Genomic DNA, 25,159 nt, shown 5'->3' with positions numbered 1-25,159 from the left:
TTTGGAAGAAACTGGTCCGGAACTGTAATTGTTTTCTATTGCTGCAGAACACATCGCCACAAACCTCAGCGCCTAAAGTGGCCAACATTTGTTATGTCTAGTTTGTGTGGCCCCTTTGCACACAGCTGGCAAGAAGGCAGGTAATGGGGTGTATGAGTCTCCTCGGGCTGCTGTACAAATTACCACACACTGGGGGACTGACAACAACGCCAGTTTACTCTGTCGCCCTGCTGAGGCCAGAGATCCTAAATGGAGTGTTGGCTGGGCTGCACTCCGTCCGAAGGCTCTAGTGGTTTATCTTCCCATAGATCGTCTCCGATTCACTTCTCCACACCTCCTACCTTGCAGAAAGTGGTTGCTTTTCTATTTGTAGAGTTGCAGCTATTCTCTTCTTAGATTTCTGGTTGAGTTTGCAGGGTTCAGAATGATTTAGTAGCTATCTAGCTGTGCTCCTGGGACCAGACCAAACTATGGTCTCCTACTCCTCCGCCGTCTTGGACTCCCTTTGTGCCTTCTGAAGGCTCTAGTGGAAGACCCTTCCTTGCTTCTTCCACCTCTCATGATTCCAGGTGTTTCTTGGCTTATGGCTGCCTTATTTCAAGCTCTGCTTCTGTCCTCACATCCCCTTCTCCCCTGTGGTTGTGTCTCCTCCATCTTTCTCTTTTAGAGACAACAGTATTTGGATTTAGGGTCCACCCTAAACCTAGGGTGATCCCATGTCAAGATTTCCAACTTAATTACATCTGCAAAGGCCCTTTCTTTAATCAAGCCACATTTGTAGGTTCCATGATCAAGGCTTAGACATATCTTTCTGGCGCCACTATTCAATTGATTTCTATAGATTTAGAAATCTGGTTACATCTATTGCAAAAACCAGATATTTCCCTTCATTTTGCTTGAGCATGTTAGGGCCTTGAGCATGAAGGGAGGGGGCTAAGCTGAGGTGGTACTCCCATCAGAGAGGAGAGGGCGAGGACCCTAACCCCTCAGGCCACCACCTGCCTGGTGTACACAGGCCTTGCATAATCCCCTCTCCTTGAGGACCTGATGTGTATTTGCTTGATGTAGATGAAACTGCCATTTGGAGATGAAGAATGAAGTCTCTCGGCAACTTCTGTGTTTCAATGGAACGTAAGTGTTGTGGAATTGCTAGCTGCTATCATCACAGACAGCTCTGGGGACCTACATCCCTATGGCTCCTCAACCAGAGGAGGGGAAAGGGCTGCTTCCTTCCAGCTCCAGCATGAAAAGCTCAGAAACAGCTATTCTTGTTAACGATTGGTGATTGGATGGATTGAATATACAATAAGTGCACGAGGGAGAAATCAAACAGTAGATCAGGTCACACAACAGAAAGTAGGCTATTTCTCCTTCTCAGAAGTTTCTACCGGTTTCGATTATGTGCTCATCATTCCAGAAATCCTTTTTGTGTCTATCAGCGTGCATATGGAAATACAGAGATATAGATAGGAGTGCCCTTCACCCATTTTTCATGCAAATGATGAGTGCCAGGTGTTTCCGTCTTCATCCTGAGCATTACTCCTCCTCACGCCAGTGGAGACATCTGACCTCATGTCATGAGGCTTCCTTTCCTCTGGTTTCTGGTTCTTCTTGGCCAACACGAGGCCCTGGCAGAGGATCAGAGTGGAGGGGGTGTAAATGAGATAGGAGTGTTGGTTCCCTGGCTGCCTCTCTGGGAGGCCCCTGGGTGTTGGTTGCTCCCCTACCAGCTCCACAGCTCCTGCCTGGGGTCCTCTCTCCAGCTCACAGCCTCTCTAAACCCTGTGACAGCTTCCCCCTACCCTTGCAGGCCTTCAGCCATAAAGTCCCTCCTGTAGCTGCCCCAGGGCCCTGCGCCCACCCTCGTGGGTTCTCGTCCCCCTTCCCCATGCATTGGTAAGTCTTCTGTGAAATCATGTCCCTAACAGGAGGCCCACTCCACACTTGGGTCCTCATCTGGAAAATGTGGGTAATGTTAGCACCTGCCTCCTGCAGTTGGTGTGAGAATCCAATGAGCTATAAAACCCATAGGACAGCCCCAGACCTTACCAGGTGCTGGAAAAGGCACTTTTCATCTCAACCAGGTGTTATCCCAACCCAGGTGTCCCTGAGGCCCCACTGGACAGCGTTTGCTGGGGTACTCACAACATGAAGTTCACTCTACTTCATGTTGGATCCAAGCATGACACTGGGGTTTGGATGGTGACTAAGTAGCCCCTGTGCCCAGAAGGGAGCCATTCTCTATCCCAGGTCTATGTCGGCTCCATGTGAGCAGAGGAAAGTTTGAGACCTGCTCCACTCGGGTGGGTTACACACCAGCCATCCACGCGGCTCCTGGGAAGGACTCAACCAGGAAAGATGGAGCCTTAATATATCAACGTCCATCTGGTTTCCTTTCCCTGTGGCTCTTGTGATCTCATGGAGAGCTAGCACCAGGGAAATGGAGCAGATACAAGACATGTTGATGTGGAGGGAGTCAGGGGGTGAGAAGTGTGAGGTTAGGTCAGTGTGCTTCAGCCGTGGGGAAGGTGGACCAGGGTACCCTTGGCTTCTTAGTTTGGTTCAATCTCCTAGAAAAGGGTGTTAATTACACTTCTGTACCCACCTCAAGTGATTCCAGAGAGAAGGTGCTTTGGTAACCAAGGAGAACTAATTCTGCATAAGAGAATTTTCCCTAGGGAGTGTCTGACCACTTTCATTCTTTATACACCAAGATAAAGAGCTTCAAGCCTACAAGTGTTTCAAAGACCTTTGGTTTAAGACTTGAAAAAAATTATAGGACTCAAATTTTGGAAATAACAATATGAAACTCAATAAATGATTACTTTAGATATTCCTTCTTCATTAATTGTGAAACTGAGTATACATACTAATCTCCCTACATTTGAAAACCATTTGTAAAGCTAGATTTTCTCATGTTACAAGAATTCATAAGTAGGCCCGTGATTGCCAGGAAATAATAGCTAATTGTAAGTTAAACGAGCAACTTGCAGCTAAATCATTTTCAGAACAAATTCATGGCCCTGCCCAAATGCCTCAGAACTCATCATGCCAGGTGATTGCAGATTCCAGAATTGTCTCTATCTCCGCCTTTTCTCTCTCTTGCACATCATGAGCACCAAACAGCAAAAACTGCTTTCTTTAAAGATGAAAAAATACAGAGAGTTAGGTTGAAGACCAAATCATTCTGGTTGCAGCTGCAGGGACATGGCTCCTAAGTCATAAGGTCAAATCACCATCAGCCCGTGTGTATCTTGTGGCCTTTCCCATCCTGCTTCCCGCCCGCCCTGACCCCGCCCCAGTCCCCTGCAATGAAGGGAAAGCAGCTATTGCAAACCCACACCTCACAAATGCCAGGGATTTTTTTCTTTCTCAAAGGCTCACTCTCCATCATTGTAAAGTCTGTTTTTTAAGTGACTCTAATTGGAATAATCTCTTTTGGCTCCCTTGGTGTTGAATCCAGATGAGACCATCTGGATGGTTCCAAACCTCTAAGGATCCTCTCAGGGCCCCCACCCATCTCCCTGCCTTGGAGGAGTGTTCTTTGCAGGTCTCCCTCCCTCTAGAGCTCTTTTGTTCAAACATTCCAGTCACTTGAATGGTTTATTTTACCCAACATGTTAATTAATGATACTTGCAACAAGCTTGTGGTTATTAATTAAGCCATGTGAGTGAGCCCCCCAAAGACAGTTAGCAGCCTGATTGAAAGCCAAACTTCCTATGGCTGTTTCTAAAAAGAAATAACTACAGGGTATGAAGAAGAAAGGCGATTCAGCTGCGGGACAGGAAGAGCCCAAATCGGCAAGGGAACAGGAAAAGTGTTCTCTTTAATGAGATGAGGCCCTCTGGCCGAGTATTAGGAATCTAGCTGTTGAGGAGCAGACGATCCAGTTTTGGCACGCAGCATGGTAGCTTAATTAGGCACTAGAACAAGTGTTGGAGGCTCTCCGGGAAAGATGATACAGAAAAGTGCCTCCCCTCCCTTACACGCTTTGTTAGTTATAAAATTATTTTCCACCTTCTGTCTGGGCACTTGGGAGCCCGCTGGTGGTAGTCGACTTGGAGGGAGAGCTTCTGGGGCTGAGAGTGACGCAGAGGAAGACCCCATTGCATGTTGTGGGAGGGACAGGAACACAGCCTCAAGATCTTGCGCTGGGGTCACATCTAACCCGCTATGTCCAGAGTCCCTGCTGGGACGGCGGGTGGGCCAGCATTTTAGGGGACGGGATTGGGGTGGACGACCACTTCCAACTCTACTGACCCAGAGGCCACTCTAAAGAATATTCTGGAAACCCAGCTTGAATTTGGCTGTTCAGATGTGCATTTACCCCCCTCCACCAGAAACAGAACTTGCATTTTGGTCATCCCCTGAGATAATATGTATGCTCAGGTGGCATCAACTAGACAAAGGCAAGTTCATGTTTCTGTGCCCAGTTCTCTTTGTTTGAACTTTAGGTCCCTCGTGGGGCATCACATCAGACCAAGGTAACTCTGAGGAGCTGGACATTTGTTGGAGGGAATGCTATTTCCAGTTCTATGACAAGATCATTCTCAAGACCCACTTTTGTGGGGTACCTGGGTGGCTGTCGTTAAGCATCTGACTCTTGGTTTCAGCTCAGATCATGATCTCAAGGTCGTGGGATCCAACCCTCTGTCCAGCTCTGTGCTGAGCAGAGTCTGCTTCTGATTCTCTCTCCCTCTCCCTCTTCCCCTCCTCCACTCGCACATGCACGTGCTCTAATAAAATCTTTAAAAAAAAAGAAAAAAAAGACCTACTTTTGCGATGAAGGACAAACAGTTCACCAACTGTTCACCGACAGAGGCTGGTGTGCTCACGGCCATGTTGTAGCAGGTGTAACACCCAGATGCACACACCGCCTCCCCCACTGGCAACATGCAGCGGCAGAGGGGCCGTCATGATGGCTGAAGGACCCCGTAGCCTACCTGAGCGCTCACTCCTGGTGCTGGACGTTCTGGGGGTTTGGACAAATGCCTAACTATGTATCCATCGTTATGGTTCACACAGAGTATGTCCACTGCCCTAAACACTCTGTGCTCTATTCATAGCCAAAACCCATCCCTGGCAGCCATCTTTTACTGTCTCCATAGTTTGCCTTTTCCAGAATCACAGAGTAAGTAGCTTCTCAGACTGGCTTCTCTCACCTGCTAATACGCATTTAGACTTCCTCTGTGTCTTCTTCTGGCTTGACAGCTATTTCTTTTAGAGCTGAATAATATGCCAGGGTCTGGATGCCCCAGAATTTATCCACTCACCTACTTCATTCCCTTAACACCTTATTTTTTGATAGAGTGAACAAGTATCATAAATTACATTTTTGAGTTCAGACGTCCACATTAGCAGGTTTATTTATGATCATATTCATCTATTCTCAGTCTCATAAAACTCTGTCCAAATTTCCCTTCATGACCTAAGCCAGCGTGACAGGTCAGCAACTTGAAGTTCTTCTGGTAAATGTCAGTGGCTTCCAGTGATGATAGGACACTGGGGCTCTATGTCCCTTCCCTATAACCTCCTGACAAGACCATTAAAATGAAAGTTTCACTCCAAATTCTACCAAATGGACACTTGTTAGAAGCAGGCCCCAAAGTCATCAGGTCCCCACTCTGTCCTTGGTCCTCTAGATAGATATGTTGTGTGATCAGCTCTCTCCAGGGCTCACGCAGTGACATCGGTGGCTGACCTTCCAGCTGGGCCTGAGAGAGGGTCCTCTGGGAAAGAACTAGGATGAGGCAGTTCCTGGCTCTCAGGTAGTGATTACACAGGACGGGGCTCTCTCCTCTCTGAAGCAAATTCTTTCTCATAGCTTTGGGTTTTCACAAGTGTTGGAACACAGATAACTTTTATTAGCATGGTGGCCAATCTACAGAGAACCAACAAGCCAAACCATTGCTAAGTTCTCAGAAAAATTACCTAAATTACCCAATTACCTCTTGCCATTTCATTTTGAAGACTTTATATAAAGAAACCAAATAAAGGATCTGGGATGCTTATTTCTGTTCCATGGACCAAGTACTGGCCTAAATTGTCCATTTCAGAGGTGGCTGTGTCAGTTAAGTGTCCAACTCTTGACTTTGGCTCAGGTCATGATCCCAGTGCCCTGGGATCGAGCCCTGAGTTGGGCTCCATGCTCAGCGAGGAGTCTGCTTGAGATTCTCTGTCTCCCCCTGCTCCTCCCCCTGCTGCTCTCTCTCTCAAATAAATAACATCTTAAATAAATAAACAGGTAAATAGACTACTCTGTTTCCTGGGCCATCATGCTCTTCCAGCTAGCAGGAGTGCCCCAGGCCCACCTCTCCCAGAACAGATCCAGCTTCAGCAGATGACACTCTTCCTAGGGTGCCTTAGGTGTGGTTGTCGGCAAGCAAACATCAGCATTCCAGCTGGTCAGGAGGTTCCAAAGAGGAAAAAGAGCAGCTGGTCTTAAACGGCCCATCAGCCCTCCCCCAGGCTGTAGCAACTGAAGAGATTGTTTTCCTGCCATGAATCCTCTACATGGTAGACAGCAATCAGGAGGTAGATCCCCAGCACACCTGACCACATGGACTTCCACTATGAGAAAAACTCACATCGCACCCGTATGTGGTTAAAGACAAGCTGTATTTGGTGTCAAGCTTTTAAAAAGCACTATTTGACATTAAAAAGTATTCTCCTCTGTATTAATGGCCTCTGTCTTCTGAATTTTCTTCTCGAGGTTTCCTAAACTTTCCTTGTCAGAACGAAGAAATCTGAAAGTCCTATCATGCCATTCTTTCTAGATTCTCTAGATTGAAACAGATAAAGGCACTTATTAGTCATTTCTCAGAGCACACAATACAATTTTTAGGAAATGCAATATAATTTAAAAGCTTTACCTAGAAAAATTGATGATTTCTGGTCTCTAATCAGTAATTCTTACCTCCAAAATTAAAGCATTCCGTTTTCTTTTACAAAAATGGGCATTTATTTCGAGGTAAAAAGATCAGTGCCATATCTTCCTGACTGACCACTCAAATTTTAGTCACCACTGAAGCAAAAGTATCCTTCTATTGGAAACGTTGGTCCAGGGAAACCAAAGGACTGTCTTGAATCTATGAAACTTTGGCATTGCCAACAGCGTATCTCTGGATTCTTCTTTTTTATCTATAGATTCTTCTTTTGTTTAAGAGATGGGGAACAATCGTACATTTGTCCTGCCAACATCCATGGGTATAAAAATACTGAACTCGAACAATGTTCACTCTCTATGTCAGTGGGGGGATGAGAACTGTCTCGAGGGCTCATATTTGGAACAGGAATTAGTGGTTCTAAACCGTAGTTTACCATAAACAGCAAGTGCCTCTCACAGCCCCGGGGGAATCATGAGGCCGAAGTGTCCCAAAGACCAGACTGCTGGAGGATGATGCCCGGCCCTGGGCCCTGATTGTCCTGGGCAGGAGGACACCTCTGCAAGTGCGCTTGCTGTCCTCGTCGCACTGACGGGAAACAGAGGGCCATGGGAGTGTATTTCCCGGTTACGGAAGGGCCATTCACCAAGCGATGGAAGAAACACGAACACCGAGTGGGATTTTCTTTGCACTTGCCTTGTGAACTCATTCTTCACTTCAGGCTGCCACTAACGGCTGCAGAACAAATCTGGCCATGAACGCAGGATGCCAGATCCTCCTGGAAACAGGAAGGGGCCACTCCAACCTTCCAGGGGCTTCCCACGCCTCCCGGGCTAGGTCCCTGCAAAGCCACCCCTGCGTCAGCCCCCCAGGGCTTCTCCTCGGCCCGGGACCCTGCTTGGGCTGCCCAGCCTGGCCTGTCACCCACGGGCAGACCCTTGGCTCATCGGCGCCTGCGTGACCAAGACGACAGTGCAGGGCAATGTCCAGCACCCTTCAGTTGGGACGCATGGGTGGGTGTGAAACACTCTTGGATAAGCAATGAGTGAACGTGTGCATGAAAGCATGAGTGAATCCCGGCATGAATAATTACCAAATAGGCAGGAATCGCTCCCACTGGGGAGAGAGGCCTCTTGGCACGTTCACAAAGATGGGTGGGGAGAGGGTGGGAGAGGAAAGTGAGCCGCTGCTCCCAAACGGGGTTACGTGGGGGCATCGGAGCTTTTCCCAGGAGCCCTGAGGGGGCTGTCCCTGGCCAGGGCCACAGCAGCAGGTTATGCACAGGCCTCTCAGCCGGCCCTCCTCTTTTCTCCTCAGCCACTCCTCCAGGGGCTGAGCCACCTCTGCTCAGTCCCGGGCTGCAGGCTGAGCTGGGGAGCCAGAGCCCCCTCTGAAGTCACCATCATCAAGGTCACAAGGTAAGGGACAGCTCCACGGTGGCCACAGTGCCCATCCGACCCTTGCCGCCCCCTCGGCCTTCCCAGGCCCCCTCTCTGCCAAGGTCCTCCTCCTCTTCCTGCTCCCTCCTCCCCCGCTCCAAGCCCGGAGCTCCAGCTTCCGCTGCCAGTGCTCCCCTCATCCTGCCACATGGTCGGCCACCCCCGGGGATTCCAGCCCGGACCCGGACTCGCTGGACACCCCCACCACGCCAGGCCACTCCACAGGCCCACCAGCTCACAAGGCCTGTCCCCCACCCCCCGGCCCGGGATGACAGCAGCTCCCACTTGGAGCCCACGCCCCAAGCCCAGCTAGCACCCCAACCTGGGCAGCCCTTCCTGGCCGGCTCTTGTTGGCACCTCTGCAGAAGCCTCCTTTGTCTGGGTGCTTCCAGGGGTCTTCCCACCAGAACCCACCACCCACTCCCATTGCTGGACAACCGCACTCCCTGGAGGCAGGTCCCTGAGCCTCTCCACCTCCACCACCTGCAGGGGGCAGGCAGCCCCAGGGTCTCGTCCCCCAACAAGGTCCCTGAGGATGGGAGAGCTCGCTGTAAGGGGACTTCCCAGAGGGACACCGAGGGTGGGGAAGCTGCCTTATGGGGAGCACGCTCTAGGAGAGGCCTCTCTGAGTAGGGCTGTGGGGCAGCCACGCAAAGGGGCTGGGATGCTCCAAAAGAACAAGCACTGGGGCCCCAAGTGTGTTTGGGGGGCAGGGGGCATGGCCTGAGTGAAAGGCACAGAGACCCGCGTGGCTGGCGCACAGTGAGCAGAGGATGCGTGAGTGCTACCTGGAGGAGTGACACCAGGCGGCGGGGCCCAGACTCTGTCCGGCCCAGAGGCCATGAGGGCCAGGGTGGGAAGCTTCTGGGAGGTGACTCGACAGGTGGCTGTAGAGGCTGGAGCCAGAGGCAGCAGGCACGGGGACACAGGGATGGATAGAGGGATGCGGGGGCGGGGGAGCAGGAGTCATCCAGGGTCATCCACACCTCTGTGCCGACCTCTCTGTCCTGAGCTCATGGGGGATGGCAACGCAGTTTACAGAAGGGGGAAACTGAGGATGGAAACGTCTGGGAAGGAAGGTGGATTTCTGTGGGGACACTTCCAGCCTGGCGTGTGGGCCAGACGTCCCAGTGGAAAGCAGGCGGTTTGACCTCTAAGTCTGGAGCTGGGAAGCAAGGCCAGCTGGGTGACAGGACCAGGGAGCCTGCCAAGGGCTGAGACTCCCAGAGGGGTGGAGGGAGGGAGGGAGACAGGGGTGCACCGGGCTGGGGTGGGGCGGAGTGTCTCGGAAAGCCCGGGAAAGCCCGCATGGCTCTGGGATGCTTCGAGATGGGCGGGATCCCAGGGAGAACAGAAGGGGGCACGTTGGATACACATTCAGAGAACAAAGGCTAGGAGTCCCAGCCTCCACCTGTAGGGTCATTGAGAGGCGCCTTCGCCTTCTTCTCTGTCACCTCTAACTTGCTGCAACGTCAAACCAGCTGATATACTGGACTTAAGAGTCGAGAGAAATTCTGGGTAAACTTTTTGTAGAGACAGGATACATTTCTCTGACATCTGAAGAGAACCGGACTTTAGTCCACCACTGGCCTGAATCACTCTTGAAGAAAAGTTGCCTCCTGTGGCCTAGCTGCCTTCAGCACCTCCTAGGGACACCTCAGGGACACCTCAGGGACACCAGGGACACCTTAGGGACAATCAGGGACACCCCAGGGACACATCAGGGACAGCCAGGGACACCAGGGACACACCAGGGATACCTCAGGAAAACCAGGGACACCAGGGACACACCAGGGATACCTCAGGGAAACCAGAGACACCTCAGGGACACATCAGGGACACCCCAGGGACATCCCCGGGACACATCAGGGACACACCAGGGATACCTCAGGGACAACCAGGGACACCTCAGGGACACTTTAGGGACATCTCAGGGACACGTCAGGGACATCTCAGGGATACCCCAGGGACACGTCAGGGACACCCCAGGCACACATCAGGGACAGGCCAGGGACACGTCAGGGACACATCAGGGACACCCCAGGGACATCCCAGGGACATGTCAGGGGCACCCCAGGGACAACCAGGGACACCTCAGCGTCACCCCAGGGACACCTCAAGGACATCTGGGGGTGCAGCGTATGTGGCTCTCTCCCAGCAGAGACAGGATCACCCAATACAAAGGTACTGGAGAAATGAGAGAGGAAAGACCTTCTCTAGGGATCAACACACCCCAAGCCCAGCGAGTGCTCATACTCACAGAGTGTCCTTTAAAGTCGCAAGGTAGGACTCCGTGTCCACTTCATGTATGTCCGAGTCCATTCTGGACAAGTAACGGTAAACATAGGAGAAAGTCTCAAACGGGATGCGCGCAGGCCCGCCCTCGGGGTCGGTGGTGAGGATCTCGCACAGGTGCTTCATCGAACTGTTCAGTGACTAGAAACACCACAAACCAGGTGGGGAAACAGTTACTACCTGGAATCACTAAAATGAAAGCACGAGACAGCAGTGGAATAGATGCTTGAGTGTATTTTACAGAAATTCTCCAAAAAGTATGCTCTCCATCTAAATTAGGAACTAGGTAAATTTTTAATTGCTATTGGTGAAGAAGTAAAAAGGAAAGGTTTGATCAAGATGCATTTGGCCTGAAAAGAATTCTAATCCACAGATTTTATTTTATATTAAAATGGAGGCCCCTGGGTGGCCCAGTTGGTTAAGCGTCTGCCTTTGGCTCAGGTCATGATCCCAGGATCCTGGGATTGAGTCCTACATCAGGCTCTCTGCTCAGTGAGGAGTCTGCTTCTCCCTCTCCCTCCACCCCTCCTCCCTGTCGAGTTCTCTCTCGCTTTCTCTCTCTCTCAAATAAATGAATAAAATCTTTTTAAGATGGGAATGAGGAAGCATCACTCTCCTTAAAGGTGGGCCCTAGGCCACGGAATGCTCCAGCCCCTTCAGCACCACGACACATGTGGGGACAGACAGAACTAACAGTCACCAAGCAGAGGGGCCACCTGTGGAGGGCGGGTTCTAGGGCCTCGCCTGCTGTCCTGATGCCCCCCTGTGATCAGGCTCTGAGCAGGCTGCAAACAGGGCTGGTCCTGCTCTGGGCCTTGACTCCATTCCAGAAAGAACCAGCCCTTTCTCCCGTGTGCGCTGTGCACCTGGTTCATGCTCCTTCCATCTGGGTTGGTCACTCCACCCGACCCTGGCTTTTGGCCCAAACGCTGGTCCCTGGAGAAGCCACCCCCATCCTACAGGGTGCACGCTTGGGGCATGCTGGCCCTCCCTCGCTCCAGGAGGGCATAAGGAGCCACTGCCGACGTCGAGTGGAGGATGGTGTCACTTTAGCACTAGATTGTACCCAACCCCCAGTGATCTCACAAGAGCCCCCTAGAGCGGCAGGGACCAGGCCGGTAGCTTGAAATGAGGCACGGTGGAAGCATGTGCTCCTCATTTGGGGGCTCAGGCTGCAAGTGAGGACCCTTTGCCTCTGCAGAGAGCAGGCTGCTAACATTTAGGGGCCTCACTGAGGAGGAAAGAGCGAGAACAACACAGGGGGGACAGGCACCCACGTGGGGAGAGTCACACACAGACCTGCTTGATAGGGATCCTGACATCCTTAGGAACACACGCCTGGCTGGGACCACATTTCCTATCTCAACGTGTCTGTGGGTCCAGCATCTGGGCACCGCTATGCTGGGCTGTCCAAGGCTCCAACTGCGGTGCCACTGGCTTGGCCTCATCCAGAGGCTCGCCTGGGGATGGACCTGCTTCCCCGGCCCACGCGCTGGCCGACTGGCATCCCTGCGGGGCTGGCCCCCTGTAGACCCCTGATGCGGCCGTGCACTTCCTCCAGGCTCCAGCTTGGTCAGCGTCTAGGGAACGTCGGGGAATCCCTCCTGCTTCCGGCAGGGAGAGCACGAAAGGACTCGAATGAAGTCCAGGGGCCCAGAGAATCTGGGGGGTCAGGCCCAGGTAACCCAGCAGGCCCGCACCCCAGTGCCGGAAGAGCCCCAGGGCTGGGGGTCTGGGGGGCTCCAGGCACAGGTGGGCAGTGAGGAGGCCCGAGCAGCCCCGAGCTCCCCAGCGCCCCAGCTGAGCCTTGGTGCACCCAGAAAGCCACTCACCGCGCCACCCGGACCCAGGCCGTGGCCCGGTCTCACCCTGGGGCAAAACGATGCTCTGACGGGAGAGGCAGCCACAGCAGCGCCCGCCCCGCAGGGCCGTCCTTGACAGGACTCGGGGAAAACAAAGCTGCCCATTTTGCAATCCATGCTCCTTGCTTGCAACTTCCCAGAGACACGTCGATATGTTAGCTTCGCCTTTATGTCGTGGCGGGCGGCAGCGGCTGAGGAAGGCAGGCGCCGGAGGAAGCAGCTGGCGCGCAGCCGGCACAGGAGGCCTGTGAACGCGCCGCACACGCTTCCAGGCCGAGGTACTTACGGGAAGCGGACGTGCAACCGGCCCGGGGTCACTGCCTCCTGCAAAGGCACGGTGACGTTACCCGTGTGAATGTGGCTGACAACGGGATGCGTGGCAATTTTTACATCCAAGAGGATTCCTAGAGCAACTTGCCTGGCTCTGTCCCTGGGGGGTCTGTCTCCTGGGCACAGACTCCTGGGCCCAGGGGCTTGTGGGCCGACGCCCCCTCCTGGGCATGCGCTGCCCTTGGTTCCTGCCAAGTACAGTCCAAGCCCCAGCCGGTGACATCAAGGCAGAGATGTGGGAGGAAAACAGGACTGCAGCACCTGTCTCCTGAGCGTGCGGGCAGTGCCAGTGCTGTGGGGTCTGTTTCAGAATTTTGGGGGCTCTTGTGAGGACACCCAGAGCCACCTCGCACCTCCCCAGATTCCCTTTTAGCTCACCAGGAAGTGGCTATCTGCACGACACACGGAGGGACCCCTTTGCCCAGGAGAAGAGGGGACCTCACTCCGAGTGTGGCCTGACCTGAGGGTGCTCGGGAGATGGAGCTCAGTGCTTCAAGCAGCACTTGAAGCTTGGTCCCACCCCCCAAATTCCACTTTTAAAAAGCTGGAGGTGGGGGCACCTGGGTGGCTCAGTGGTTGACCATTTGCCTTTGGCTCAGGTTGTGATCCTGGGGTCCTGGGATCGAGTCCCACATTGGGCTCCCTGCATGGAGCCTGCTTTTCCCTCTGCCTGTGTCTGCCTCTCTGTGTATCATGAATAAATCTTTTTTTAAAAAAAAAGCTGGAGGTCCTTTTCACTTACTTCCTCCCCCTCGCGGTTTTTTTCTCATCTAAAGTACAGCTCAGATCGTGGACTTGTGGCAGGTGAGGCTGGCAGACAGGTGTTCTCCAGCTGGCCGGGGCACAGTCGTCTAGAGGAGAATGGAGCACCCCCGTGTGAGCCCAGTGACAGGCCAGTGGAGGCATGGGGGTCAAGTGCACCCGCCTCTCCTCTCTTCTCCCTGGGTGGGGGGGGACACCCAGCAGTGGGGTGACTGGTGCTGGAGGGGGGGGGGCGTCCAGGGGCCCAAGAGCAGCTCCCCTGCCTCACGGGGCAGCTATCAAGCAAGCCTGTGACTTGGGGCTCCCACCCATGCAGGCCGATTGATGCCTTTTCCGGAGCCACAGGGTGAAAGGAATATTGGAGTCTAAGCCCACCTGAGATGGGCTTAGAGACCTAGCTGGGAAATCTGAGTGGAGAGCAGGAGGGGTGAGCCGGGTGCTGTCTCTGCCACTGGGCTGCCAGGGCACCCGGATGATGGTCCAAGATGCCCAGTCCTACACGGGGAAGCACAGCTGTGCTTGGGTGATGGTCTGGGGATTCCCTGGAGAGTGCCGCTGGGAGGCTGACATTGAGCGCCTTTCTGAGTAAGAATCCTTCCAGGATCTCAAATGACATCACCGGTAATCCCGAGTCGTACTCTCTGGGGCAGGAATCTGCAGGCTCTCTTCTCCCTCGGCATCCGGCCCAGGGGTGGTGCGCTCCTGAGGCCCTCCCTCCTGGGCACCTCGGAGCCTGGGGTCCGTGTGCAAATCCTGCTCAGCCGCTTCTGGGGCAACTCACTGAGCCGGTGAGGTTCCCAGAACAGGCCCTTCCTGGAGGGCTGCCCCGAGGATCAAGGACCACACAGCCCATGGCGAGGACATTCCACGTGCAGCCCATTCCTAAGCCGTGTGCGTGGACAAACACGGCGCAGCACATGTGCGTATTTGCCTCTGCACATGGGGAGATGTTCTTGTGAGGAACCAGATTCAGTGCTTCTCGGGGCCTCACAGAGTCGGGCTGCGGGCTTGTCGTCATGGACAAGCAGGTCATGGACAGTCAGGTGCAGGGGGGATGGGGCACTTCCTTCTCAGTTTTTTTTAATATAATAAAAAAGATCTTCACGCTTAAAAAACAGAGAATTCTGATCCACGGTTTTAATGCTTAGGATTGTTGCGGGGGCTGCAGCAATGTGAAGGGTCACGACGGACCACACCATCATCCTGCCAGGCCAGTATCGGGCAGCGCTGGAGAACACAGCCCTCCCCGCACCCCCTGCCCGGCCAGCCCACGGGCCCCGCCCCCCACCGGCTCCAGGGGTCCGCACACCTGCCTACTGTGCACTCAACAAACATTGGGAAGGAAGGGAGGGAGGAGGAGGGAAGGACGACTCCGAAATGTAAGCAGAGGCTCTGGTCCCTGCAGAGACCTTAAGCTCGGTTCGTCTGACCAGTGATTTGGAGAAGTCTAAGAGCTCAGAGAATGTGTCTGCCAGCAGCCCGCAGAGGCCGGGGATGAAGGAAGCAGAAATAGTCTGTTGTATTGACAGAGGAGCAACTAGATTCCAATTCAACAAATGTGGAGGGGCACCTAGGTGGCTCCGTCGGTGAAGCGTCTGCCTTCAGCTCAGGTTGTGATCTCAGGGTCCTGGGATGGAGCCCCACATCGGGCTCCCTGCTCAGTGAAAAGCAGCTTGAGGTTCTCTCTCCCCCTTCGCCCCTCCCCCTTAAGAAAAAAACAAAGATGGATGCTAAAATGCCAAACTACACCAAAACTGTCACCTCGTCATCTCCAAGTCACAGCTCTGTGTGGTTGGTGTACTTCCCAGCTACCCCGGCCAACGTGGGCACACAGTGGCTTCTCCCCATCGGGCCTGGTCGCCCCAGAGCTGTGTGCACTAGGGGCAGGAGTGGCCGGCCAGGAAAGCGGACACCTCCATCCTTCCCCCGCCCTCCGCTTACCCTTCCCCCAATACATACGTGGTCAGTGAACCAGAGGGGACCCTCCCCGCCCGCCTGGCCTCAGAGTCCACTGCCCACAGCAAACACACTGTTAAGGTGGCATAGCGAGGGGACAGGCCAGGACCCCACACTGCCCAGCTAGGATGAGAAAGAGAGGAGAAAGGAGAGGCCCTGTGTGATGGCTTCCCTGTCCCTGCTCAGTTCCAGGAGGTGACAAATGTCTCCACCTAGTGTCCCACACGGCACATGGACAAGAGACCCCATCTCTTGCTCCAGGCTTGGTTTTCAACCCAGGGCTTACTTTTCATGATTGGGGGAGTTAAAATTACAGAGATGGATCCCCAAAATACGAAATGTCCTTTCTCACCACTGTTAGAACCTAAATTTCACAGCTATGTTTAAAGGCACAAACCACAATTTCTAATATTAGATATTAATTTTATATTATGAAAACCTTGCTTCCAGAGTTCCAGATGAACAGAGCAACGTGGAATCATTTTCAGTAGGCACATCTGTCTTTGTCCTCCCCACCTACCAGCCCACGCCCCCTGCTACATCTGAGCCCCTCGTAGCTGCAGGAGGGTCCCCGGCACCCATTAGCCCAGGGGGGCGACCTCTAGGGCTGGCCAACACCCTGCTTTGGGCCCTTGTGCAGCAACCAGCCCACACCAGGCTCTACTGGGGTCTCAGACTCTCTCACTGGGGCCACTAATAGAACCCGTAAATGGTGGTCTATTCACGGAGTACATATTACACATCAGGCCACGAATGACCCTCAGCGGTCTGTGATGATGCAGATGGGGAGAGTCAGAAATCTAATTGGGAATGAATACAAGTTCCAGAAGATTACTAATAGCAATGACCTCTTCATAAAGTTAAGACCAATGAAAATTAAGTAATGTATTTCTTGGGGGTGTGTACGCGCCCCACAGGAAGCAGATCTGCGGCAGTGGCTGCAGGGGGAGGGATGGAGGAAGAGCACAGGCGCCTGGGGCAGTGGTCACGAGGGGTTCATGCGCTCCTCACACAAAGTGACTTCTAAGACTTAGAGTCAGAGATGAGTGTGCGCCATGAAGCGAGGACTGTGAATGATCCAGTTACGTGCTGAGCAGCCCAAAGACAAGGCGGGGAGTAAAATGACTGCACTGCCCACCTCTGCAGCAAGGGGAGCCAGGGCTCCTTCCAAAATCCCTTCAAAAAAAAAACAAAAAACAAAAAACAAAAAACAAAACCCTTCTTCATGGGCAGCCCAGGTGGCTCAGCAGTTTAGCGCAGCCTTCGGTCCAGGGCGTGATCCTGGAGACCCGGGATTGAGAGTCCCATGTCAGGGTCCCTGCATGGAGCCTGCTTCTCCCTCTGCCTGTGTCTGTGCCCCCCGCTCTCTCATAAATAAATAAAATCTTTGGGGGGTAAAAAAAAAAAAGCCCTTCTTCGCGAGTGTAGAGTGGTTACGCTCCCTTCCCTGGCGCCTGGCCCCCGTGTCTCACAGAGACTCGGACACTGGAGCTGAAGACAGAACTTCCAGATCCCCAGAGAAGTCCTGCCGAATCCGCACGCTCCAGTCCCTCCCTGCCCAGCCCTCCTTGGGTAGCAGCCCCCTGTTCCGTGGGGACTGGAGGGTCCTCTGTGTCTTCTTTCCCAAGTGTCACACTCAACATCGTCAAGGTGGCACCGTATCTGTTAGCCGCTAACCACATATTTTAACTCAACTATAAAATAATTTTACGCCTCTTCCCATAGATGAGGAAAACATGGTATTATCTGTTTACCAAATGATGTGTAGCTCAATAAAAAGTCATGGATGCATTCTCTTCTAGCACCTACATGCATTCTCATAGTATCCTTATATTTTATCTACTGTTAACAATTTTTAAATGGAAGTATTCCTAAGCCTTTAACTTCTGCAAATTAAAATAACTGTAAGTCTAAAAATACGACAGGCATCTGAAAAAGAATCGCTTCTCTCAGACAAAATTACTAAAGTTATGAAAGTGTTTCCTTCGGTTACTGAAACACCTACCTTATTTTTAACCAGGCCTATGATTACACGGGATTATTCATATGCTACTCATAGGTACATACCCCACCAAGCATGCTACATCCGAGCGCTAAAAATTTTATCCACTCGATCTTGTCTTCGCAAGGATCCAACTGCAACAGAGCCCTGAAGTTCTCTATTGGCAGGCACAAATTTTTCCATTTCTGCTCAAGATCTGCTAATTCCACATACTGCTTGTGGCTACACTGTATAGAAAACACAGTGGGACAAGTTTTATAAGCTTTTAAGTTTGTATTTTTCTTTAAGTTTTAAAAACTTGTGAAATAATATAATGCTTATGAATACCGACACGTGTCCAAGTACCCAACTACATGCAGGGAAAAAGGTGAACTCTGGACTCACAACACGGTTACCCTGAGAGAGCAAGGTGGGAAGGGGTGCGGCGGGAGGGCCTGGCCAGGAAGGGGTGGCAGGAAGGGGCAGCAGGGGATGTTTTACTTCTTGGAAGTCAAAAGGCCTGTGATGCAAATATGGCATAATATCATGACTGAGCAAAAGGAGCATACATGCATTGGGTAGATGATTCTCTGCTGTCTGCGCGAAACACTTCACAACAAAAAATGAACTTCAATAAATAAAATAAAAGCATTTAAAATCCAGCCCACTAAACTTAATAGTTAAATGGAAGAAATCTTAAAATTGAAAATAAATGCCTTCCTTCCATTATTTGAAACAATCTGTGAAAATGGGTCACCACTGCGATCTGCTAATGGCAGCATGCTACGTGAAAAGCTTTGAGCAATTTCAGCATATTTTTTCCCAAGTTACTTCTTCCAATGATCATTTGTGTTCCCTTAAGATAGACAACATGGAATAATCCTATTTTTCAAAGTCAGTGTGTCCTGCACAGAAGCACTGTACGTCAAAATGTATAATGGGGAAAAAAACCACTTTAAAGATCAAGGTTAGAATGCCTGGTGGCTCAACGGTTGAGCAACTGCCTTTGGCTCAGGTCGTGATCCCAGGATCCTGGGATCGAGTCCCCCAGTGGGCTCCCTGCAGGGAGCCTGCTTCTCCCCCTGCCTGTGTCTCTGCCTCTCTGTGTCTCTCATGAATAAATAAAATCTTAAAAAAAAAAAAAAAAAAAGATCAAGGCTCTACCAACGATGACACTTTTAGCAACACAACCCAATCGTTAGGAAGGCCCCACCTGGCTGGGCGACAGACTCCCTATTAACTTGAGTCTCTACAAGCAAGGTGGCAGGAGAGGGCTGGCCAGGAGGGGCCTCGCCCACGGCCAGGCTCTCTGCAACACCACACACCAGACACCAAAGGGCAGTGTGTCCTTCACATGAAGGTGCTGGCAGATTGTTTCTTGAGCACGTATACAATTTTTATTTTATTTACTTATTCATGAGAGACACAGAGAGGCAGAGACACAGGTAGAGAGAGAAGCAGGCTCCCTGCGAGGAGCCCAATGTGGGACTCCATCCCAGGACCCTGGGGTCACGCCCTGGGCTGAAGGCAGATGCTCAACACTGAGCCACTCAGGAGTCCTAAACATACTTCAAGAAGAGCCTCATGGCCCCCATTTCCAGAGTGGAACTTTCCTGTGTATGGTCCAGCACCAACTAAGTGTCTTAATTTGGTATTTAAAAGAAGTTCTATTTCACCTGCCTACAATCTAACCATGAATCTGTTTGGGGTTCTTTCCACTGGAGGAAAGCCCCTGAATACAGCAAATCCCTCCCTTGAATGAATCTTGCAGGTTTGTGCAAGGAGAGCAGGCCTAGCAGAGGTGACCCCGCACATCTGTCACCCGTCCGTGCAGCCGCCACGCTTTAACCGTGAAGTTCAGAGCAAACTGAGACCCTCTCCTACCTGCTTGTGCAGGACTTTCAGGAGTCCTTGAGTCAGGCCTGTGTCTGTTTTCTGCGTGGCCACGGGCATCTCGATTCTGTCCTTGACAGGAAGTGGGTCTCCTCTGGACAACGCTGAAAAATACCTAACGGCGACAGACATCTCTGACTTCTCATCCACCCCACAAGGCCCTGTGGTTCAGGCAAGCTTCTCACACAAGCCCTGAGGGTGACCGTGCCGGGGGCAACCCCAGGGACACTAGCGTCTGAGGGCTGGGCTTCCGGGCTGGTTCCTCCACTCAGTTCTCCAACTTAACCCTCTAGGCATGCCTCAGTTTCTCTGTCTGCAAAGTTGATAATGGGAGTCCCTGTCACTGGGCTCATAGGAGCAGTGAGCTCAAGTTGCAACTGGCCATCGGGGGCTCCCAAAACACATGCAGTTCTTACCAAGCGCATGCCAGGAGGGGACCAGGAAGGCTGGTGGGAAGGCAACGACCCAACCGAAACGTCATGGTCCAGTCATTCTACTTTGACAGTTGGCGTTGGGTCTTCCCTTTGCTTGGCCGTGCTGCTTTCCAAGGGGGTTGACTTCAGCCATCTCTGCTCAAGTCTACAGGCCCAGGACCAGGGAGGTCACCTGTCTGCTCCACCCCTCCTCCACCCTTCACTTTTCCTGTTTTTTTTTTTTTTTAGTGATTTTCTTTAGTATTTTTTCCCCTGAGTTGTTCCTTTCTGGGATGATGCCGATATTGGCGCTTCTACTGGGGGCCAGTGGGGGTTTGGAAGCAGTTTAGGGCAACAAGTTAGGAGTGGGTGCACGCGGGCCTCCCGCTGGCGGCGGGGGGGGGGGGGGGGAATGGAGGGAGGGGGACAGGCATGTCACGATGGCTGAAGCCGAGTCATCTGCCATTCTGATGACTAACACAAGAAAAAGAAACAATATACTCTGGAAAATGAACTTACATCCACCAGGGCCACAGGTCAGAGTGGAAAAAATAGGAGTGATTAGAAACATCTGATCGGTAACAAAGACAGCTGTAGCTACATGGGTATTTGCTGGGCTCAATGAAATGTTACATGCATCCCCTTTACTCCCTCCACCCATATTTAGTGGACTTAACGGTTGGAGGGGGAGTCAAAACAAGGGCGACAATGTGGGAGCCAAGACGGACAGGAAGATCTAAGGTGATGGAGGGGCGTGGGGGGGGGGGAGGCACCGGGGCTCAGTTTTGCCATATTGTTCCTCACTAGGGTTTTCACCTACTCCGGGGACTTTATTCCTCCTCCTCCTCACCGACCAAACCCATCACCCAGCTCCACACCCTCTAGAGCAGTGGTTCCCAACAGTCCTCCCACCCACTGCCCTGGGCAACATTTGGAGACCTCTGCGGTTGTCACAAGAGGGGGTGGGTGGTATAGGTCAGGATGCTGCTCAGGGTCCTACTGCCCAGACACCCGCATACCCCCACACTCCCCAGCCATTATCCTGTCATGGGCTCAACAGGGCCAAGGCTGAGAGTCTGCATGAGGGTCAAGGCCCCCCCCCCCCCCCCCCCCCCGTGCTAGTCCCTGGAGGCACATGGGAGCAGAAAGCAGCCTCTAGCACTGGACTAATTCTCACCGCCCCCCTGTCACCCTGTGCGGGGCACCCTGAGCGGGGCACCCTGCGTGGGGCACTGGTGACAGAACACAGACGGTCCCCTAGTGGCCGCATCACAGATGGGGGCCAGGCTGACGGACCTGTGCACCTGAAAGCCTCGCTTGTGCATCTTCCCCAGCAGGTACCCACCACCTGTGATTCGTGGTTCTCTGCTTTGTTTTTAGCTTTTTCGTTTTTCTTTTTGTCACCTCTCCTTTGTTCGTACGCTGTTCCTCTCCCCAGAATGCCCTAGCCTTGTCTTAACCTCAAAGAGCAATTCGCCCTCTTCTGAGCAACCTCTTGCCCCAACAGATGCTGTGACAGCTGGGATTCATACAAGCCCATTTCACACGCACCACTTAGTGAATGACGCCTGCTTTTTCTCCTAAGCTCCAAAATTGTTGAGAGAAAATTAGTTGCATGGAACATCCAGAAAGTTCTCAATGATGCCTTTTAAATTAAAGTGAAGCTTAAATTAAAATAATTTAAAGTCCCAAGAGAAAAAGGGATTTAATCTCGGAATGTTCTGTTAAGTACAAATAAACGCTTGTGCGTCCTTTCATTGATGCTTGAATGACGGTTAAAACCAGAGGACATGATTTTTTTGGGCAAGAACCTTGAGAGGATCTTGCAGAAGCAACTGACAGAAGTGCCTGTCACAAGGTGAAGCACTGGATTAATAAGTAGCCTTGTGTGGTGGGTTCACTAAGGACCACTAATCCTGGAAGCTGTGCATCTTATTTTGCATGGTGACAGGAACTGTATAGATGTGAGAGAGGATTCTGAGGTAGAAAAATTATCCTGCATTATCTTGATGGGTCCTAAATGCATCAGCTTTAAAGATGGAGGAAGGAGCCATGAGCCAAAGAACACAAAGAATGCAGCTCCAAAAGCTGGAAAAGGCAAGCAAGCAAGCGATTCGATTCTCCGTAGGGCCTCTGACAACCTGACTTTAGCTAGGTGAAACTGATTTTGGACTTTCAGCCTCCAGAACTATAAGACAATACATGCCTGTTGTTTAATCCATCAAAATCTGTGGTTATTTGTTATAGTGGCCAAAGGAAACTAACTCACCTTGGTTATTTATACCATTTAGAGGTCAGTGAAATCTGATATGCTAGTTACTAAAACATTTAATTTTTAAAAAAGATTTTACTTATTTATTTGAGAGAGAGAGAGAGAGTGCATGAACAGGGGGAGGAGCACAGACAAAGGGAGAAGCAGATTCTGCTGAACAAGCAGCACGACCTGGGGCTGGATCCCAGGCCCCTGAGATCATGACCTGCGCCAAAAGTACACGCTTAACTACTGAACTACTCAGGTGCCCCAAAACATTTAATTTTATACTGGTTCTTGTAATCATAAAATTGAGTTTCTAAGTCTGTCTACTGAAGAGAGGCAAAGAGCTTTCCTTTCCAAAGGAAAGGGTTTACTTTAAAGCTTCTAAGGTCTGTTAACTTTGTAACTTTGAAACTATGACCATTCCTGAAAATAGCTATAATGCTGCAAGAAAGGGTGAAGGCTTATTTGCCTTCTGGGAACTAAGTTGAGCAAAGTTTAACCTTATTGCAGCATTGGGATAATTACCCCAACATGACCTCGGGGGCTTTGATCTAAGAAACTTAGCGCCGCCTGCAGCCCAGGGCATGATCCTGGAGACCCGGAAAGGAGTACCACGTCGGGCTCCCCGCATGAGCTTGACTCCCCACCGACCCCGAATAAATGAATTTTTAAAAAATCTTAAAAACAAAACAAAACTCAACAGGGTGGGAGGATTCTCCAGAATGAGCAGCTTAGCCTTACAAGAAACCTTGTAAAAACCATTTCACAAATAAAATAAAGGGAGCGGAGTAGTCTGATTTTATCACACAATGCAGAAACTTTTTACCGAAAGCAACTGCTTTTTAAGTTTCGGTCTGAGCAAGTACCAGTCTCCAACAATGGAGCTGTCATGCCTTTGCAGGAAAGGGAGCATTTGGCAGTGATTGCTGGGAAACTCAATCAACTGTGATGCTTCCTAGACAGGTCCTCAGGTGCAGACACCACCCGCGCGGCGCACCAGGGCTGCAGGTGGGAGGCCAGGGGCGCGACCCGGCTCGCAGACCGGCCGGCGGCCCCCGGAGGCGCTTACCCCGCGGACCACTGCAGCACGTCGGCGGGCTGGGTGCGGATCGCAGCCTTGGTGAACTGCTTCAGGATGTCCGGCAGCTCCGGCGGAATCTGGATCTGCTGCGCGCAGAACATGGTGTCGGGCAGCGGCATCGCTCTCCGCGGACCGGACCAGGCTGGGAAGAGTCAAGACGTGCTGCGTGGAGGAGGGCGAACCCGTGAGCCTCGGGCTGCCCTGCCTCCCCCGGATTGGGAGCCCGGCGCGGGGAGGGGCGGCCAAGCGGCCGGCTTCGCGAGGTCCGGGCGGCCGGGGGCCTCACCCGCTCCTCCTCCCGCTCCTCGGGCTCCTCGGGCTCCTCGGAAAGTGAGGGCCAACGGCCCCTCCCCGCGACCGCCCGAAAGCGCCCGCCGTAGCGATTGTTTCGCGGAGTATCCAGGCAACCGGGACGCCCGCGGGCCCCGCCCCTCGGCTCCGCTCGGCTCGGGGCGGCCACTGCGCTTGCGCAGTCTGGCCCTGGCCTCGTTTCGCCTTTCGCTGAACGTTTCACTTAGACCATTCGATCGATTTCCCATTGCGATGTGAAGGGAGGATTCACAAAGGACCCCGCCCCCCCCCCTTCCCTTGCTCTGGCTCGGTCGTCCTCGGAAGGAGGGTGTCACAGCCCGGGCCGGTCGGTGCCGGGAGCACGAGCGCCCCCGCGCGAAGGACCCTGCCCCTTGCCGTCCTCCCAGGTCCCGCTCATGCTGCACGCAGCCCGCCTGCCCCACGCCCAAACCATCTGCGCTGCGTCCAAACCGAGCCCGTCTGCCATCCGGTCCACGCCAAGCCACCGTCTAACACCCTGTCCAAGCCGTCCAGGCCTTCAGGCCTTCACTCGCGCGGTTCTCACTGCCCAGACCTTCCGATTTAAGAGCCACTTCAAGAGTTTAGATAGTGGGCGATTTTCAGCTCAAGACAATGATTCAGGCTGATTGGGTCTAGAAGGACATAAACTGTCTTCGGATACATTAACTTTGGGTCAAAGGATAGGAGAACTACTCGGTTCTGGTGAATCCTGACCAGGGCAGCATACAAGGTGTGAATCAGAGCTGTGGCTACCCACCTGCCTTCCCCTGCTCACTTCTAGCCAGAAAGATGGAGACCCAGACCCAGCTATTTCCAGGAGTCGCCAACGACAAACCCTTCCTCCTGCCCTAGAGGTATCACCCCCATCCATTACTCCCCTACCAGGGGACACATTTCCAAATTAACGGCACACTAGCAAAAACTGAAAAGTCACTATTTAGTGTTGATGCAAAATGGAAAAACAAGGAATCTCCTACAATGATGACAGAGGTGTTAATGAGTACATTCTGGGGGCCATTTGGCACTGTATTTTGATGACTTAGCAATCTATAGATTTATCCTATAGAAATACTAGCCTGAGTATATAAAGTAATATGGACCAAAATGTTTAGTAAAGCACATAATAAAATTGGTAAACTAATTCTTTCAGAACATTTTAAATCATAATCTTAGCCACACAACAGAAAATAATTCAGCCAGAATTTTAAAATACAATAGCTACTTAGGTATTGACATAAAAAGATGTTCACAAAATATGAAGTGAAAAAAAGCACCTGACAGAGCAAAGTCTGTGTCTACCTGTACTGTGATAACAGGAGTCTGTGAATATACATTTACCTGTTGCACATCCTGGGAGCAAACACTAAACTACTGACTGTGGTTACCTCTGGAGAATGGCACATGGCTTTCAGGTTTTGTTTTTACCATATACACATTATTTTGATTCTGATCCATCCATTCATTTACTCAAGTGTATTTACTGAATGCTAAGTATGTCCTAAGAACTGTTCTGAAATATAGTAATAATCCCAAAATAGTTTTAAAAAAATCTCTTGAGGCTTATATTCAAGTGGGGGAAAACATGCAAATATAAATGAGACAGGAAAACCATATGATTTGTTGTTAATACATATGAGAGAGAAAACACAGCAGGAGAAGAGTCAGGAATGCCCCAGTATCTGCAATTTTAGAG

The 25,159-nt window shown here is 51.9% G+C and overlaps 1 protein-coding gene across 6 annotated transcripts; it reads right to left on the bottom strand.

The window, feature by feature from the left end:
- Nucleotides 1–23,709, bottom strand: ROPN1L (rhophilin associated tail protein 1 like). Of its 6 annotated transcripts, XR_005984160.1 has the most exons (8): nucleotides 23,441–23,709; nucleotides 23,143–23,296; nucleotides 19,395–19,518; nucleotides 17,597–17,758; nucleotides 10,585–10,760; nucleotides 7,582–7,726; nucleotides 6,918–7,473; nucleotides 5,697–6,782 (listed from the first exon to the last, which is right to left on the bottom strand). XR_005984160.1 is itself a non-coding variant. In XM_041731418.1 (7 exons), exons 1-6 carry the CDS (start codon nucleotides 23,691–23,693, stop codon nucleotides 7,603–7,605), a joined length of 930 nt encoding a protein of 309 aa, XP_041587352.1. In that variant the 5' UTR covers nucleotides 23,694–23,709; the 3' UTR covers nucleotides 5,697–6,782; nucleotides 7,582–7,602. The 6 variants fall into 6 exon arrangements, 4 of the variants coding, with proteins under 4 accessions (XP_041587353.1, XP_041587352.1, XP_041587350.1 ...); XR_005984161.1 differs by having other exon boundaries at nucleotides 6,918–7,663; nucleotides 23,441–23,708; XM_041731418.1 differs by lacking the exon at nucleotides 6,918–7,473 and having other exon boundaries at nucleotides 7,582–7,663.
- Between the last annotated feature and the right edge of the window lie 1,450 nt (nucleotides 23,710–25,159).

Source organism: Vulpes lagopus, chromosome 17 (assembly GCF_018345385.1).
Source record: "Vulpes lagopus strain Blue_001 chromosome 17, ASM1834538v1, whole genome shotgun sequence".
Taxonomy (NCBI): Eukaryota; Metazoa; Chordata; class Mammalia; order Carnivora; family Canidae; genus Vulpes; species Vulpes lagopus.
Note: the sequence above shows the minus strand (reverse complement) of the source record. Positions and strands in the feature narration are given on the sequence as shown.

Coding starts and splice junctions, on each gene's coding strand:
- ROPN1L (XM_041731416.1), bottom strand. CDS start 23,693: ATGGGAAATCGATCGAATGGTCTAAGTGAAACGTTCAGCGAAAGGCGA. Junction 19,519..23,142: donor GTGCTGCAGTGGTCCGCGGG/GTAAGCGCCTCC, acceptor TGTCGCCGTTAG/GTATTTTTCAGCGTTGTCCA. Junction 17,759..19,394: donor TGAAAGTCCTGCACAAGCAG/GTAGGAGAGGGT, acceptor TTTTCTATACAG/TGTAGCCACAAGCAGTATGT.